Below are 16,732 nucleotides of genomic sequence, written 5' to 3'. Positions count from 1 at the left end.
TACCAGCTGCACCAATGGAAGAAACGACTGCTTTTAGGCCACCTCCCAGTTGTTTATCACTATCCTGCCAATATCCTGGCACATCTGCCTTGAAGATCTGCTTGTTCCCTAACATGGTGTAATCTAACCAAACTGTTTTAAATCAATACCTACTTTTTAAATTGTCTAAACTAATGTGGGTCAGTCTGACTAGTGCGGATTATGCCTGGAGCTCACTCGTATCTCAGTGGATGAGGGATCGGTAACTTCCAATAGGAAGAAAGCGACAAACTGCTACTGGGATTAACTTCGTTCCCTGGCACAGCTGCAACTGTAAGGGGCACGTTTGTCCATAGCATCAGACTGACACCCTTCTAAACTGATGTTTTTAGGTGCCTAGCTCTGTCAAGCTGACCACAAATCTGGGGAGCCCAGACCAGCTGAGGAATTAGTTGTTTAGTACTTTTGTAAAGGCACTCTGGTTTTGCAGTCAGCCGTGGCTGTACACTACTATACTCTTATATGCTGTGATTCTACTATAAAATGTGCTGTAATTTAGAATACAGATTTCTCCATCATAACCAAAGGGAAAAAGCTAAAGCAATTGTCACATTTGATAACAGGATTCACTGCAAAATAAAGAGCATACAAAACGTTTCCCTGGAATCTCTTTTTTATTCTCTCTCTTCTCAAATGCCTTCTGTGTTCTATCAAAAACAGAAACTCCCATGAAAGAAAGCCAGGATTTCTCTGAGAACTGATTATTTGACTGAAGGTAGGGTTAGGGTTATTTCCACGATTCGAGTGGTGAATTGTCAGTCAAAAGCCAATTCTTTGGTTATTCAGCTACCTAACTACTTTAAAGAGTAGTCTGTGAAAGAAATATAACCACTTCATGTTCATCCTGCTGATACTAGCCTTTTTTTCCTACTACTAGCAGCAGTCCTTAAGAGATTCCTTTTACCCCAACATACCATAGGAATTCTATGCAAGTGAAGTTCTGGAGTATCTCTGTTTCTTTGGAGGTGATCAGATTTAAAAAAAAAAAACAAAACCCAAAAGACTTACTGTTCTTGACAGGATCCTTCACAACAGCATTTGTTTTTGCTACATCATCTGCAAGTTTACTGTAGTTGTTTCTCAAGCCAAGGAGATTTTGGTTGAGGTCTTTAATCTGGGCCAGGACATCATTTGCAGTATTAGTGGCTTGTCTTGCTTTGTCCTTAGCTGCCTGCACCTTTATAGCTGTATCTGTAGGAAGGAAAGGATAATGAAACGACTCTCTAGAACACTGACGTTGTGCTCACACGTACCAAGAATATATTTGGGCCAGAATGCTACCATCTTTACTTGTGCAGTTTCTTACTCTCTGAGAGCTCCTACTTCACATGTAGCAACACATTATTAATTGTAAGCCTGGACTGCAGAATCTGACCCCTTATGTCTTTTCTGAGACAACAAACAAATCCAGAGAAGAGAAAAAGACAGTCTCTACAGCTTCAATTGTAGGTAAAGGTCAAATTATTTTTACTGGATAAGTTTTTGTGCAGTTCTGTTGCTGTTGTTATTGACTCCATGGTTAGCCTCTCATGCAGAGATAATATTTGATATTTATAATAGACATAGCCCTTTCAATGTTCTGATGTACAAAGTACAGAAATCTAACACTATGTTCCATGTGTTTCAGCTGAAATTGTCACCAACAGAAGACTAGAACAAATAATCCTGCGAATCAGGAGACTGCGGGTCCACTGAATGAGTTAATCACATTCATCTGTAGACATCCTTGGTGACCCTGAGTAAAACAATTAGTCTCATGCTGCCTCAGCTCTCTGTCTGCAAAATGGAAAAAACTTCATTCTTTGGGGTGAACACATTCAAAGTCTAACGTTTTTGATCCTACATAAAACAGACTCCTAGGTATTTGAATAGATATTTATTTGAATCATGCATTAGTAAATCAGGCAGCTTTAAAACTTATATTTCTTGAGCAACACACAGCTCTTGAGCAGTGTAAGTGCAGTTGCCATGCTGGGATTACATCACATGATGATCCAGCAGCATTGGGCTGCGCTGGGCTGGGGGCTTCCAAATATTCTGAATTCCCACAGATGGGAGGACGCAGAAATTGTTAGGGTGGACACACCAGCTTGCAAAGGAAACCATGTGAACTCCCATGCCTTCACCAGACCAGACTGGAGCTGTGGGACCTCCAGGAACCTCTTTTTACCATGTGCTACCCGTGAAGCTATGAAACTACTCTTGGAACTTCTTTTCCTCCTGTGTTCTCCAAGGTATCCGTGTGACTCTCAGTTACATAAGAATTTTAGAGACTGTGACCTTTACTTATCTTCTTGAGAGAAGATATATACCTGTGCTTCAAACAACTCCACCCTTTCTGAAAAGTCCCCAAAACACAGTAGCACCTTGAAAGTACAACTGAACCTTTAATAAGCCATTATCATCATCAGTACTGACAAGTGAAAGAACAGAGAGCTCGGATTGCCTCTTTCCACTTTCTTTTTTCATCATACCTACGTATCTCTTTACCAGGCCGTTATGACAGGCCACGCAACCTTTCCAGCACGGTATAAGTTGGAGTGACTATGTTACTTCCCTGCACACCTTTTACTTATTTTCAGTCACACCTATAATGTATGCCCATCCTTGAACACATGGGTCCTTGTCCTAAGGTGATCTATTCCTCTCCCTCACTTTTTAATTTTTTCTCATTTTATTCGGCTATTATTGCAGCATTCACAGAAGAATTATGAGTCTTAACTGCTCTCTACTTTCTCGAATCCTTGAAGAACAAGATATATGTGAAGGTCACTTTCTTTCCCCATCCTCATTGGTTATTTCCCTGTTTGATAACTAGTTCACTACATTTTCTTATCCTTGCCATTTATTAGCTCTAGATTTTATTCTTAATACACATCCGCTCGTGTATCTGAGTGTCCTTGTCCCAAGAATAAGCACCCTGTAACTCTAATCTGACAAAACTTTATTACATTGTTAATGGTTGCTTATTTCATATATTCCTTTTTACTTGCTTCACATTTAGCATTCTGTGTCCAAAGGCCAGCTGGCCTCAGAGGTCCATTTTGTTTGACTGACGCATCTATCTGCTCAAGAAGAGAACATTCATGTCAACACCTGTGGCCAAAAACCAGAAAGTGGCATAAGATGAGCATAATGAATTAAAACAAAAGCTCATGAATGAGTGATTTCAAGGATCTCCACATCTTAAATATTTTTTTAAGTTATCTGGAATCTTAAAGCCACAAAAATATGCAAGATGATGAACAGTAAGTTGTTTTTCATGTCAAGCTTTTTTAACTTGCAGTCTGGATCTTCCAGACAACCACAGAAGCGACGGAATATAGATTTTCTTTAGAGACATTTGTTAAGGCATATTTTCAGTTCATCATAATAAAGTGCTCCTTAGAGAGAAAAGTCATAGCAAATTACATTGATAAAGAAAGCGTAAAGCTTCTCATTTTCTAAAAACAAACATTCTGTTTATCACTGTCCATTAGTTAGAAATATTCAATAAAGTTGCATTGTAGCTCCCTATCACTATCACAACACAAAGCAGCTAACACCCCAGCACTCTGGGATGATAATGAATACCACTTTTTTTGTTTTGTTTTACAGTATACACCTGTGTGCACAGCACTACAGGTTTGAAGAAAGCCTGTTCCAGTTCTAAGCAACCTGCACTCCAAATAAGACATACAACACCAAGTAATGACACTATATGATACTGTAGCATAAATGACTGAGAGTATGGCAGACAAGTAAGACAAATACAGGAAAGTTCATCTTGCTTTGCCTGTAAAGCCAATAGGTCTTTCTTTTTCTTGGGTTAAACGATCTTGGCTTTGGATCACTATAAAAAGCACAGTTCATTAAAACAGTAGTTTCATAAAAAGGTTTTTCTGGCATAAAGAAAAGATTACCTGTCTCACAATGCATCATAATTCCTGATATCATTCTTTTCTTCCTGAAACCAACCTTTTGCAAATTAAAAAACATGGCATCTTTTACCATGCCAAAATACAAATCGTTATCAGGCATCCGTTTTCAGTTCAGTTCTCTCTAACATATCTTCATCTTAATATAATAGCCAATGGTCGAAGCAGACACAATGTGGACACAGACAAAGATTACTCAGGCAGATGTTAAGTGACACGGAATGAAAAAACAGGGCAGGGATGAGTCAAATGTTTGAGCTCTTTTTCCGCTTACCATTCGGAATGGCTGACAGCTTTCCAAAGGTATCATTCAAAGCTCGCAGGAGAACGCAATTCTTCTCATCAGCATCTTTCAATCTGTTCTGCATGCTGTCCAGGTTATCCCCATTTTCTGTCGAGAGTGCGCATAAACAGAAACTTTAACTCTTTGTTTCCTGTATCCTTTCTTTACACACAGAATTTGAAAGGCAAAATAATGAGGTTGACCATAAGCAAGCCATTTTGCATCAACATACTATATCGTGTAAATGAGAAACTCCAGTAAGAATAGTTGTAGGGCTCACAGATAATCTTTTTCTGTTTAATTTCCCTACTTCCTTGGTATCTAAATGCTTGAGTTCCTCGTACTGTTGTATATTCGTCCAGGATTTTATTAAGGATTACAGAGAAAAGGAAGAATGACAATCACGGGTGGAATGATTTACCCAAATTCACATAATGACCCAGCAATAGATTGAAGCAGCATGATATTTAGTCAAGCCTTGATTCCTAGATTAAATTGCCACTCAAATTTTCTTCTTTAGGGCATTGCTTAGAATAAATGATTTGAAGATCATGGGGAAAGAGGCAAGACGGATTGGGTCAGCTTACTGTCCTGAGCAGAATGCCCAAGGCCCAGTTCTCACTGGATTTTCTCAAAGGCATGAAATCACACTAGCTTTGGTGATCAGTACGAGCAGCCCACGCTAACAACAAGTTATTATGAAATAAACACACTAACTTTTTTGCCACAGAAAAAACATTCCTTGTAGATAAAAATGTCAGAAATTTGTTTAAACTTAAAAATTAGTACAAATTAACAGAACAGTTGTGTTATATTCAGTACATTACTGACCTTATCTTTCATGGAGAAGTTAATATTCTTCACCAATTACTTCGAATAAGAATTACGGGTCTTTTTAGAACAGCAAAAGCATAGCAATGATTTTCAAAATTTCAAAAGTGAGGTTTCAGCTAAGCTTTATGACTATTTAAACAGACGTATTTCAAAAGTCAGAAATGAAGTCTGGCAAATAAAATGCTAGTTAGTTACTAAAAATGACTATTTGGGGTGGTGTTTTTCATCATTTTTTCATACCAATATGGAACTCCTTGGAAAAGAAAACTGGTAGTTTCTAAGCTTGGAGGCACACCCTATTGGGAAACTTATTCAGCATCACTGAGCTTGCTAGCGGGAGGTGGAGAATAATCTGTAGAAAAGAGGTTTGTGATAAAAACGATGACGGTGACCATCAAATATGTGATAGTTTACTGAAACTAAACACCTCGTGTTTGAACATGTATCCAAATAGGTACTGGGGCAGGAATATATACTGCAGAGGAGGTTTCTCGGTGAAGTACGGTCACACACTTGTGAAAAACAGAAAGCATCTTTTTTCATTCAGGGACAATGATTAAACGTATCATTTTTACTACAGCATCTCCAACAGCATCAGGGTTGTAATCTTTTTGTGAGAGACTAAACACAAGGACGGATTAAAATGAGAAATTGATACAAATTTAATTACTTTTTCTTTTTTCACTGACTTAATTCCAAAAGTATTTTTAGAAGAATATATTTTCTCAAGATAGAGGAATGTAAATTTTCAGGGAGTAGTTCAAGTTCCACAAATTATAAAAAAAATTAAATTTCCTAAAACGAGATCTGCAAAAAGCAGAGGCACAGTTTGCCATTAGCAAAAACAAATAAAATGCGTATTACTCACAAGAAATCATTAACTAAATTTTCTAAGACTATAACACCACTTACAACTCTTTCTTTCCGGTCTTTCTTTCAGATCTTCTAACTGCCTAATTGATCGCTATCACAAAACCAGATTATCTGAAGAAGCAAATTCTTTAGTTCAACTGTGCTAACATATCTGGACTTCCCAATTCCTAAATCTGATAACCTCATATAACTTATATGGCTCAATATTTTGGGTGAATCACGTACCCTATGCATTGATTCACATGTGCGTGAACCACAGCAGAATAATTGTCTTTCATTGATAAGCCAATTACTGTAATGCATTAACAGATATAAACTAAGAACTTTTAAAAATTGTACTTCTATTTGATTTATTAGCAAATATAAAAGTTGGCATCAGAGAGTGAATGACTTTTAAAAGATATATTTTTTTTAATTGGAAAAAAAGAGAGCAAGCAAGAGAGATGCATGCTGCCATTTCAGTTTGGACAAAAGAAGTAATATTTAGAGGAGGGCAGAAGAAAAAGATCAGTCATAAGGGGAAATGGCAGTAGTAGCCTTTATTCCAAAGGAAGAAAATGATAAGAATAAGGAGCTGGCTAAAGCAAGATTGTGACATCTTGCACGTTATTTCCAGTTACCATTGGATCTTGTAAAGTGCCTTCAAACTGCATGTAGATATCTTTCGATACTACAGAACTGAGACTGTCTATACATATATGACAGAGAAATAGTGGATGGAACTTAAATGACTCAAATTTTGAGTTTGAAATATCATTCAGAAAAGGATCCATTTACTTTGCTTAAACTAGAGTGACCCAGGACTCCTTGAGTGCCTGGAGGTAAGCTTTCACTTCTGCAAAATGCCCCACAGAACTGTAAGAGGCACAGCTAACACTAGAATAAAGTTGGGTGATCTTTTAATTCATACTAGATTCTTCACTTCTCTTCAAAAGTGCCTTCTATTTTTAAATGACAGGTTTTGATTCCACTGATGAACGGAGCTACTGGTAATGTGATGTTGTTAAACTAGAATGAACATATGAGATTCTGGTCTTAAATGGTCTGAGACTACAGCTGAGTTCATTTCTTGTTAAGTACTACTGACAACCTTGTTTTAATTTGCTCCATTTAATTTTGAAATTACAGTCTGCCGTGGTGTCCCTGGTGCCTTTTTGGAATGTTAGTGTTTATAAAGTGTGTTAATAATTCTGACATATTTGATTCATTTCAGGTGGTGTTTGTAGTAACTTTATTGCACAATCTTAAATTATCTATTTTTATCCTCTTTACTCTGCCAGATCCAACATTATGCTAACTATTCCCCATTTTATATTTCTGAAGAATCACATTTCCAGATTTCTCTTTTCAGCTTTGTAACCATATCAGCAGACTAATTTTTATGAATTTTAATAAGTGAATTTCCCCTGGAACTCCTGAATTTAAATATTCAGACTCCATCCGTTTGATTTTTTTTTCTTCTAATTCCTCAAATTCATTTAAATTGTGGTTTTTAAAATAGTAGAATAGTACAACCATAAATAAATGCCCTGAGGGAGGCTTTTACACAAAGGGATGTGAGTTGCTGCTAAACCCAGTGCTCCTTTTTCAAGGAAATTGTTCATTTTGCCTCGTGATAACAACATGAAGTTATATTCTGGAGTAAATTGTCCTACTCCAACTTATCCAGACAGCTTCCTTGCTAAGCTTGAGCTAATTTTGTGCATGAATTGTAAATTGAATTAATTTCTTTTTCAGGTTTTCTCCCTCCTTTAATTATTAGCATTTATAAAGAATACTGGAGCCATGAGTCAAAGGCCTGAGATCCTCCAGTAAATCATTGAGGCTAGATAAAATACCGGCAGCTACAGTCTAAGTTTTTCCAGACTACATAACTAATCTGGCATGGAAGAGGTTAGTGGGTCAGCACTGAAGAGTGCCAGGCACTGTCAATTCCCTTTAAAGGGCAGGTCGAGGAATACCCTGCAAAATCTCTCTGAGTCATGTTTCCACTTGACTACCTCCGCATGGAGACAGCACAGGATGCCAGTCAATGTGTTTATTGATCAGATCAGCAAAATTATTTATGCAGCATTGAAATTAAACCCTAAAGATTAAGCAGGATTATGAATAACTTTGCAGGTATGGGCCTTTATGCTTTCTGGCTCTGTTAACATGAACAAATATTTTCAATTTTTGTTTATATTTCCATGGTTAAATACAGCATTCTAGAATAAAGTGCTGCCCCTTTTTCCTCAGAGTGAACAAACAGAAATAAGTCTATATGCTTCATTAAGAACTTACTTAGCTATACACAGTGATGTATTTCTCTCTTTTTTTTTTTTTTTTTTTTAAATAAGAGACTATTTACACCTCTTCAGATCACATACACATGGGGCACTTGTTAATTACTGATGATGTGCCACCATTACAATGCTAGTGGACACAGACGTCTTCTGATAGTATGATCAAATGCAGATTTCCAAAGGAAACTATCCAGAAAGATATCATAAGGCCATGCTACTCAATGCATGTTCCTCAAAAATAGGAAAGAAAGGTGTAAATCTATCAAGAAAGAGCCTACCCAGTTGGTTTCATTGGCTGGATGCTGCACAAATGAACTGGCAGAGATGCACACATCTCTGTTATGTTTGTTTTGCTTCTTACAAATAGAATTCCTGCACCCTGTAATCTCATCCTATAAAGAGGACGATGGGTGCCAAGCTAGTTTTTTATCCCCAGGACAAGCAAAACCTTAGAAATTGGCAGCAGGAATAAACCGAGGAAAGAGATGTAACTAGAGAAATGCAGCCTATGATGGTCAGCTTTTTTAAAAAAAAACTGTTTTCTACACTGACTGTAGCTCCTGTACAAAGATTATGTCAGTCACAAAACTAATGCAATAATTTGCCAAATGCAATGTGCCAGGTCAGCTAAAATCCAAAGCAGGGGACAATACACAAACAAGGGATTCAGCTGCACCTGTCAGCTGGAAAATATTTTAGCTAAAAATGTTCACTTGTTGTCAGACAAGACAACTCCTCCTCAAGTTGTCAATTCTAAGGCAAAAAGACATGACGTGATCTGAATTTCTGTAGCCACCTCACACCAGTCTCCAGCCGAAGAGGAATTTATACATCTTATTTTTCCTTTTATTTGATCAGTTTTGACAAAGCCTGTATATAGTCTCAAATTGGCACTGGGGCAAGTATATTTTTAAAACAGTAAATTCAAAATTGTAAGGTAGAGAAATTGCTCCTGGCAAACTGAAAATCCCTTAAGGCACAGAGAGAATGAATCTGGCAGGCAGCATTCAGTCATTTGTAGCCAAAATTTCAAAACTCCTTCTTAGCCAAAGCACTACATTTAGACTGTGCTTCTCCCACCAGGGTTATTCCTTCTAACCCCTAGCCCCATAGAGAGAGAAATGACTAAATCTCCACTTCAATAGCTTCTGTCAGAAGCTTTGCTTTGTAAGGACTGTTTCAGCAGTTTTTGGTGGCATTTTCTTGATTAACAGCTGTTTTATAACTACTGTAATTGGCCACAAATCAGGGGAATGTCATAACGTAGCATGAAGACATTCCCACCTCCATCACAGCCCAGCCTGGATTTCTGGAGGATATATTACTCAAATGGTTTACAGGTTTTCATTACTTTAACTAATGTACTACCTGTAGTGCAGAGAGAGAAATTTTAAGCGATCACTTCTGTCTACCAGATCTCTACAGAGTGCCCATCATCCATCCTTCACTTCTTCATTTCCAGCAGATACTCTGAAAACTGTGGCTTTATAAGAATTGTAAGAAAATATCACTCTATTAGTTTTACGCTCGACTCTCACTTTCTATCATGGAAACACCAAGACATCCAAAAAGGATAATACTGGCATACTCAGAATACTGGCAACGCTACCACTTTGGACCAAAAGCAGGGTGGGGAAAAAAGAAATCTCTCATTGCGTTTTATTCTTCCATATCTGTATTCCAGGCACAACATTAACTGATCTATGCGGGTCAAGCTGTGAAGTGTGGCCATATTTCATCAGCTACAAAAGGCAGACAATGAAGAGTTCAGAACGTTTATCTACGTGAAGCACTTTTAATCTGAATCATATCAGAGAACATTAAGAATACCCCATCTCATTAACCTTCAGAATGGAGCAGGAACATAGACCAAAATTTAGTATGTGCATTTTAAGCATTACTCCCCGCTTGCATTAGGATTGCTCTACGAACCTTCAGAACGTTTGGACCTTCACCACTGAATTATGAAACGAATATTAATTCAAATTCTGGCTGGAGTAAAATGTGAGAATAATGCACGTTTTTCAAAAATCTGTTCCGTAACGTCCCATCGAGATTCTATCACCACCTCTTTTTCAGGGTTAACCTGGGCAGTCTCGTGCTCTAATGGAGCATACAACTATTCCAGTGTAACTATTGAGGGAGTACATACAGTCACGGGCATGTGTTCTGCAGCACATACTCTCTTCAGTGGCAGGCAGCAGCGAGGAAGAGGTAGCGCTGCCTTTTTAGGCATCTCCTCTACGCTAGCCAGGGGAAGCAGGAGGAGGTTGCCTTCCAGTAAGGGGCACGAATAGTATCCCTATTCTTTCTGCTTCAGCCATGCTACGTAAATTACACACTAGCCTTCCCTAGTAGTTTTGTGATTTTCTGTGACATATTTGCTGTAATTTGCCCCTCCAGCCCTAAGTCTGTATTGAATCTTGCAGTAAAGAATCACAGTAGAGTTTTATGTAAAGAATAATCTAAATGTACATCCAAGTTTTACCAGCTACTTCAGATACAATTTCTTCTCTGAGCTGCTACGGTATAATAAAATGTTTTTAACTTTCAAAAAGTATAGACAGTGAAAAGTAATTAATGAATTTATTAAACATTATATCCATTTCCTACTTGTTAGCAAGTTCTGATACTTGAAATTCTAAGGCTGCCAAAAAGAAATGAAGGTGTAGTAAGAGCCAAAAGATGACTCTAAGTTTTATATGGATCTCATCCTTCACGCTGTATGTTTTTTGTAATACATCTCCCAGGAGGCCAATGGAAATTGTACATGTTAAAACCTGACAGATTGGAATCTGTTATCAAAATCTGTCTTATTTATAATAAAAATTATTTTTAACTACTGCAGCATGACAGAAAAGCTTCAGACATCATCTTTATGATAGCCAGCTAAAATCTCATCCTAGAATACTTACTTCATGTGATTTTTTTTTAGTTCTGATGTAGAAAACCAACAGAAAAGATCAATTTTCAGATCCCATGATGAGCTTGCAATTTATCAGCAAAAAAAAAAAAAAATCACAGCATAGTTGTCTTCCTCCCCTCCTGTTTTTCTCTTGCAAGTCCTAGATCTGTTTTCTCTCACAGGTTTTCAAGTGCTATACCTTGTTTTCTCTCATAGGTTTTCAAGTGCTATAGCTTTTCCCAATTTGTATTTAATGCCAGGTTAACCCTAATTTAACACAATAGCTTCAGCCAGCTGAATCAGATTAACTATCATGTATTTAGTATGAAAAGATTTTTGAAAAACTGCTGTGACTGGACACGCACTTTTCAAAATATATACAACAAAACTTCAAAATAGTCCCCTGCAATCCCCTCCCTTTTCTAAATTGGAAAAAACTATGAAGTTTTCAACTCAAACTTAATTTATCTAGACTAATGAAAAAGTTGGCCAGTATTTGGATGACAGGCATTCAAAAGTAGTTGTATGGAAGACTCAATAAACTGATCCTCTCTCTCTGTTTACTAACCCAGTGACACAAACACTATACGCTCCTTAAGTTGTTTTGGTAGATGTAAAAACCCAGCAACTAAAGCATCAATGTTCATCATTTTTCACAAAGGAAAGTGTGTGAAACAGAAGATTGGCCTACTTCAGAGTGCATAATTGCATTGTGCTTATTTCCTCTCAGGTTTAGTCCAAACGAAATATTTTTCAGTTCCTTTCCAAGACTGTTGCGGAATAGAACTGTTGCATACTGATAAACAGATGCTTCATTAGTGCTGCAATAAGTATTTTCTTAGAAGACCTATAAAACAATCTGTCTAAATAAAGATAAAAGAAACACGCTGCTTTCGGTTACAAGATTGTTCAACAGCACAAGCAATCACCGAGTCACAGGCTTAGAACAGATGTCTACCCAGAAATCATTTTTCTCCTTCAGTCCAACAGTCATTCCTAACTGATGTGTATCCAACCCATTTTCAAAGATTTTCAAAGGTCGAAACCCTCTAATCTCAGGCAATTTATTTCAGTACTTCTGTATTTGAATTACTAGAAATATTTTCCTAATGTGGTCAATGTCAGTGCAGTTGGAGATATGTTAGTCCCTTCCTCTTTGCAGATATCTTTACATAGTTCAAGAATATTAACTCCCTACTCACAGAATCACAGAATGGTTGAGGTTGGAAGGGACCTCTGGAGATCATCTAGTCCAACCTCCCTGCTCAAGCAGGGACCTCTAGAGCATATTGCCCAGGATCACATCCAGACGGGTTTTGAATATCTCCAGCGAAGGAGACTCCACTACCTCTCTGGGCAACCTGTTCCAATGCTCTGTCACCCTCACAGTGAAGAAGTTTTTCCTCACGTTCACATGGAACGTCCTGTGTTCCCGTTGCCTCTTGTCCTGTCACCGGGCACCACAAGAATCTGGCCCCATCCTTTTGACACCCTCCCTTCAGATACTTGGATAGTTTGATCACATCGCCGCTCAATCTTCTCTTCTCCAGGCTGAACAGGCCCAGCTCTTGCAGACTTTCTTCAGAGGAGAGATGCTCCAGTCCCTTAGTCATCTTTGTAGCCCTCCGCTGGACTCTCTCCAGCAGTGCCATGTCTCTCTTGTACTGGAGAGCCCAGAACTGGACACAGTACTCCAGGTGAGGCCTCACCAGGGCTGAGGAGAGGGGCAGGATCACCTCCCTCCACCTGCTGGCAACACCAGAGTGCACCTCAGGCACCCCAGGATCCCATTGGCCTTCTTGGCCACAAGGGCACACTGCTGGCTCATGTTTAACTTGTTGTCCACCAGCACTCCCAGGTCCTTCTCGGCAGAGCTACTTTCCAGCAGGTCAACCCCCAGCCTGGACTGCTGCATAGAGTTGTTCCTCCCCAGGTGCAGGACCCTGCACTTGCCTTGGTTGAACTTCAGGAGGTTCCTCTCCGCCCACCTCTCCAGCCTCTCCAGCTCCCTCTGAATGGCAGCACAGTCTTCTGGTGTGTCAGCCTCTCCCCCCAGTTCTGTATCATCAGCAAACTTGCTGAGGGTGCACTCTGTCCCTTCCTCCAGGTCATGGAGGAATATATTGAACAAGACTGGACCCAGGACTGAGCCCTGGGGGACACCACTAGCCACAGGCCTCCAACTGGACTCTGCGCCATTCACCACAACCCTCTGAGCTCGGCCATCCAGCCAGTTCTCAAGCCACCTCACCCTCCACTCATCTAGCCCACACTTCCTGAGTTTCCCTAGGAGGATGTGATGGGAGACAGTGTCCAAAGCCTTGCTCAAGTCCAGGCAGACAACATCCGCTGCTCTGCCCTCATCTACCCAGCCAGTCATTCCAGCAGAGAAGGCTATCAGGTTGGTCAAGCATGATTTCCCTTGGGTGAATCCATGCTGACTACTCCTGATCACCTTCTTGTCCTCCACATGCTTAGTGATGACCTCCAGGAGGAGCTGTTCCATCACCTTTCCCGGGATGGAGGTGAGGCTGACAGGCCTGGAGTTCCCTGGCTCCTCCTTCTCGCCCTTTTGGAAGATGGGGGTGACATTGGCTTTCTTCCAGTCCTCAGGCACCTCTCCTGATCTCCAGGACCTTTCAAAGAGGACGGAGAGTGGCCTAGCGATAACATCCGCCAGCTCCCTCAGCACTCGTGGGTGCATCCCATTGGGGGCCCATGGATTTATGGATGTCAAGTTTGGACAAAAGATCTCGAACCCGATCCTCCTCAACCAAGGGAGAGTCTTCCTTTCTCCAGCCTTCCTCTCTTGTCCCCAGGGTCTGGAATTCCTGAGGGCTGGCCTTAGCAGTGAAGACGGAAGCAAAGGCAGCATTCAATAACTCTGCCTTCTCTATATCCTTTGTTACCAGGGCACCTGCCCCATTCAGCGGCGGGCCCACGTTTTCCCTAGTCTTCCTTTTGCTGTTGATGTATTTGAAGAACCCCTTCTTGTTGTCCTTGACATCCCTTGCCAGATTTAATTCCAACTGGGCCTTAGCCTTCCTTGTCGCATCCCTGCACACTCTGACAACGCCCCTCTATTCCTCCCAAGTGGCCTGTCCCCTTTTCCACATTCTGTATACAATACTCAGTCGTCTCTTTTTCGTATGGGAACTTAAATTATTTCAATCTTTTGCCTTGCCCCTCCTCTCCTAGACCTCCAGTTATTCTTCAAGATTTCTTCCAGACTCTCTGCAAATGATCACAGCCTTCATGAAGTGCAGCACCCAGGACTGCAGACAGTAATCTAGGTAAAGCACTATTAGCCATGAACAGAGTAGAAGGGTTGTTTCATATCTTTAGTAAGTCATACTTCTATTTATGCGCTTCTCTGTGTCATCTGCCTTTCCTACTGCTACCTAGCATGTGATCCATGCTCTCTCTCTTCAGCCTTTTTCTAGAGAACTGCTGCCCAGGCAACTGCTCCTCTTCTAGTTATTCATGTGAGCATGAAGGACTTTGTATGTGTTCTTACTGACTAGTGTGCTACTTTCTCAGACTATGACAAACACATTAACAAGAATACACTCATTTACTGATGAGAAAATATTCAGATAGGTTATGAACACAGCCTGACCTGAATTATCAGCTGTTAAATCTCACCAAATGGCATTGGTCAAAACTTGGGCGGGGGGGGGGGGTGCTGAGTGGAAAATATATGAAGTGGAAACTTCTGCAGAAAGTGCAGAAAAATAAAAATGTTTAGTTTTTCACTAGGAAATCAAAATGTTGTCTGAAATCTACAGGCTGTGTACTTTGGGTTATGTTTAGCCACATATTTACAGCTGAGAAACAACTATATATATTTTGGTGAAAACTTCCCATTTTTCTCCAAAGATGTTTCTTTTTGCTTCATTTTTCAAGAAAAGACTCAGCAATTTCCTCCCATTACCTCCTTTTTAGCAAACATCTTCATCCCTCCCACCTCCCCATGCTTCCTTTTTCTGGCACAATCTCATAAGCAGCCTGAAGAGATTTCGCATCTCTGGCTGGCTTTGCAAACCCTGCTTCTGTATTAACAAGAATAGTAATTTAACATTGGGCTGGCTTTTGTACCAATTTTCCGTTAGAGTAATTAGTAAACCAGAACTCCTATTTCCATCCTTCTCTCCTCCCTACCTCTCTTACTCTCACCCTCAATAGCAGAGCAGACACGGTAGTGAGCAAGAGAACACCAAGGCTCCCTCCTCCATAGCCTTCTTGTGTATCCAAGAAATACACAGAGTAGACCTGTATCCCTCCATAACGCCTGGACCCAGAATATGAGACTTTCTTTCATGGACCCATTGTTCAGTTTAAACACACATTACGAATTACACTTTTTTTCTGTTGACATGGTTTCTTCATACTGGAGCTATAATAGTCTTGCTATGTTTTTCTTGTACTTAATGTATACAAATGCCATATAGTGTACATACCTTTGATATCATTTTCTAGCATCTTAGCTTCATTAAGGACCCTGAAGCTTTTCTGAAGAGAGCCCTTGGAGCCATCCTTTAATGATCCTTCAGGACCAGATGTCTGCAGGCAAACAAGCAGTGTCATACATACAGGAAATTATTTTTCCAGCTAACTCCGAACAAGTCTTAAGTCAGAAAAGATACATGAAGAAGATCTAAGTGAACAGCCATCTTAAATTTTAAGTGAACACCAACGTGAATCATATGCCATTGTCGTTACATTGGTCTACAAGAGACTAGTAAAATAACTGTCTCTTCTTAATTTCCTTTTATTTTTATGGGGAGCGAGTTCTCTTTTGAAATAGCAATAATGATGGAAAAAAGAGAAACTGTTTATAGCATAATAGACATAGGTTTGGCTCTAGGAGCAGAACTTTGTCAAGAGACAGAGAGGGAGAGAGGGGGAGAGAAAAGAAAGGATATTGCAACTTAAGCATGTGGGTTTCTTCCTGCAGCTATGGACAGAACATCACACAGTACAGTATTTCTCCCCAACAGCAACTACAATTTAGAAGCCAGACTCTACCTAAAGATCCAGATTCTAATGCAGACAACAGAGATGTCTTTGTGGTTTTGTTCAAAAACTGTAATTGCTAAGTTAGTAAAGAAAAGATGATAAAAAAGAAATACAGTTTAGAAAGAAGAAAGGGCAACTGCAGTTAATTTGAAAGAGTTTTATTATTAAATAACCATCCTTCATCATGCTATTTAAAGATTTCTTTTTTTTGGAAAACATTCACCTCTATCTTCCTTGCAGAGAGTGATCAAGAAGTAGAATTATTTTTCTAAATTAGATTAGTATTTTCAGCTGATAAGATAAGCTCTAGGTGCCGAACCATTTACTGTTCAGTTTGTAGGAGTGAACTCAGGTCACACATCACACTGAGTACATTTCTTTGAGAATACTCTTGACAGCCAGATAACATTCTATATTAGTCATGGGTCATAGCATTGTAACTAGTATGTAATTAAGAAAGAATTAATTAAGAAGACTACTTTTCATTTTCTAGTGTAGATACATATACTCAAAAATTAACTATGTGTCAATTAAGTGACACAGTTATTATTAATATTCATTATTTATACAATGAGCA

General features: G+C 39.3%; 1 protein-coding gene across 2 annotated transcripts in view; it reads right to left on the bottom strand.

Moving 5' to 3' along the window:
- The window catches only part of LAMA2 (laminin subunit alpha 2), a 393,833-nt gene that overhangs the window by 55,848 nt on the left and 321,253 nt on the right, over positions 1-16,732 (bottom strand). For both annotated transcript variants that reach the window (XM_068938256.1, XM_068938257.1), the window contains exons 41-43: positions 15,597-15,699; positions 4,231-4,347; positions 1,048-1,230 (exon numbers count right to left, since the gene is read on the bottom strand). In XM_068938256.1, the coding sequence (XP_068794357.1) occupies positions 1,048-1,230; positions 4,231-4,347; positions 15,597-15,699 (403 nt within the window). The remainder of the gene's footprint in view (positions 1-1,047; positions 1,231-4,230; positions 4,348-15,596; positions 15,700-16,732) is intronic.

Source organism: Struthio camelus, chromosome 3 (assembly GCF_040807025.1).
Source record: "Struthio camelus isolate bStrCam1 chromosome 3, bStrCam1.hap1, whole genome shotgun sequence".
In the NCBI taxonomy this organism is placed as follows: Eukaryota; Metazoa; Chordata; class Aves; order Struthioniformes; family Struthionidae; genus Struthio; species Struthio camelus.
This window is presented reverse-complemented; position numbering and strand designations above follow the sequence as displayed.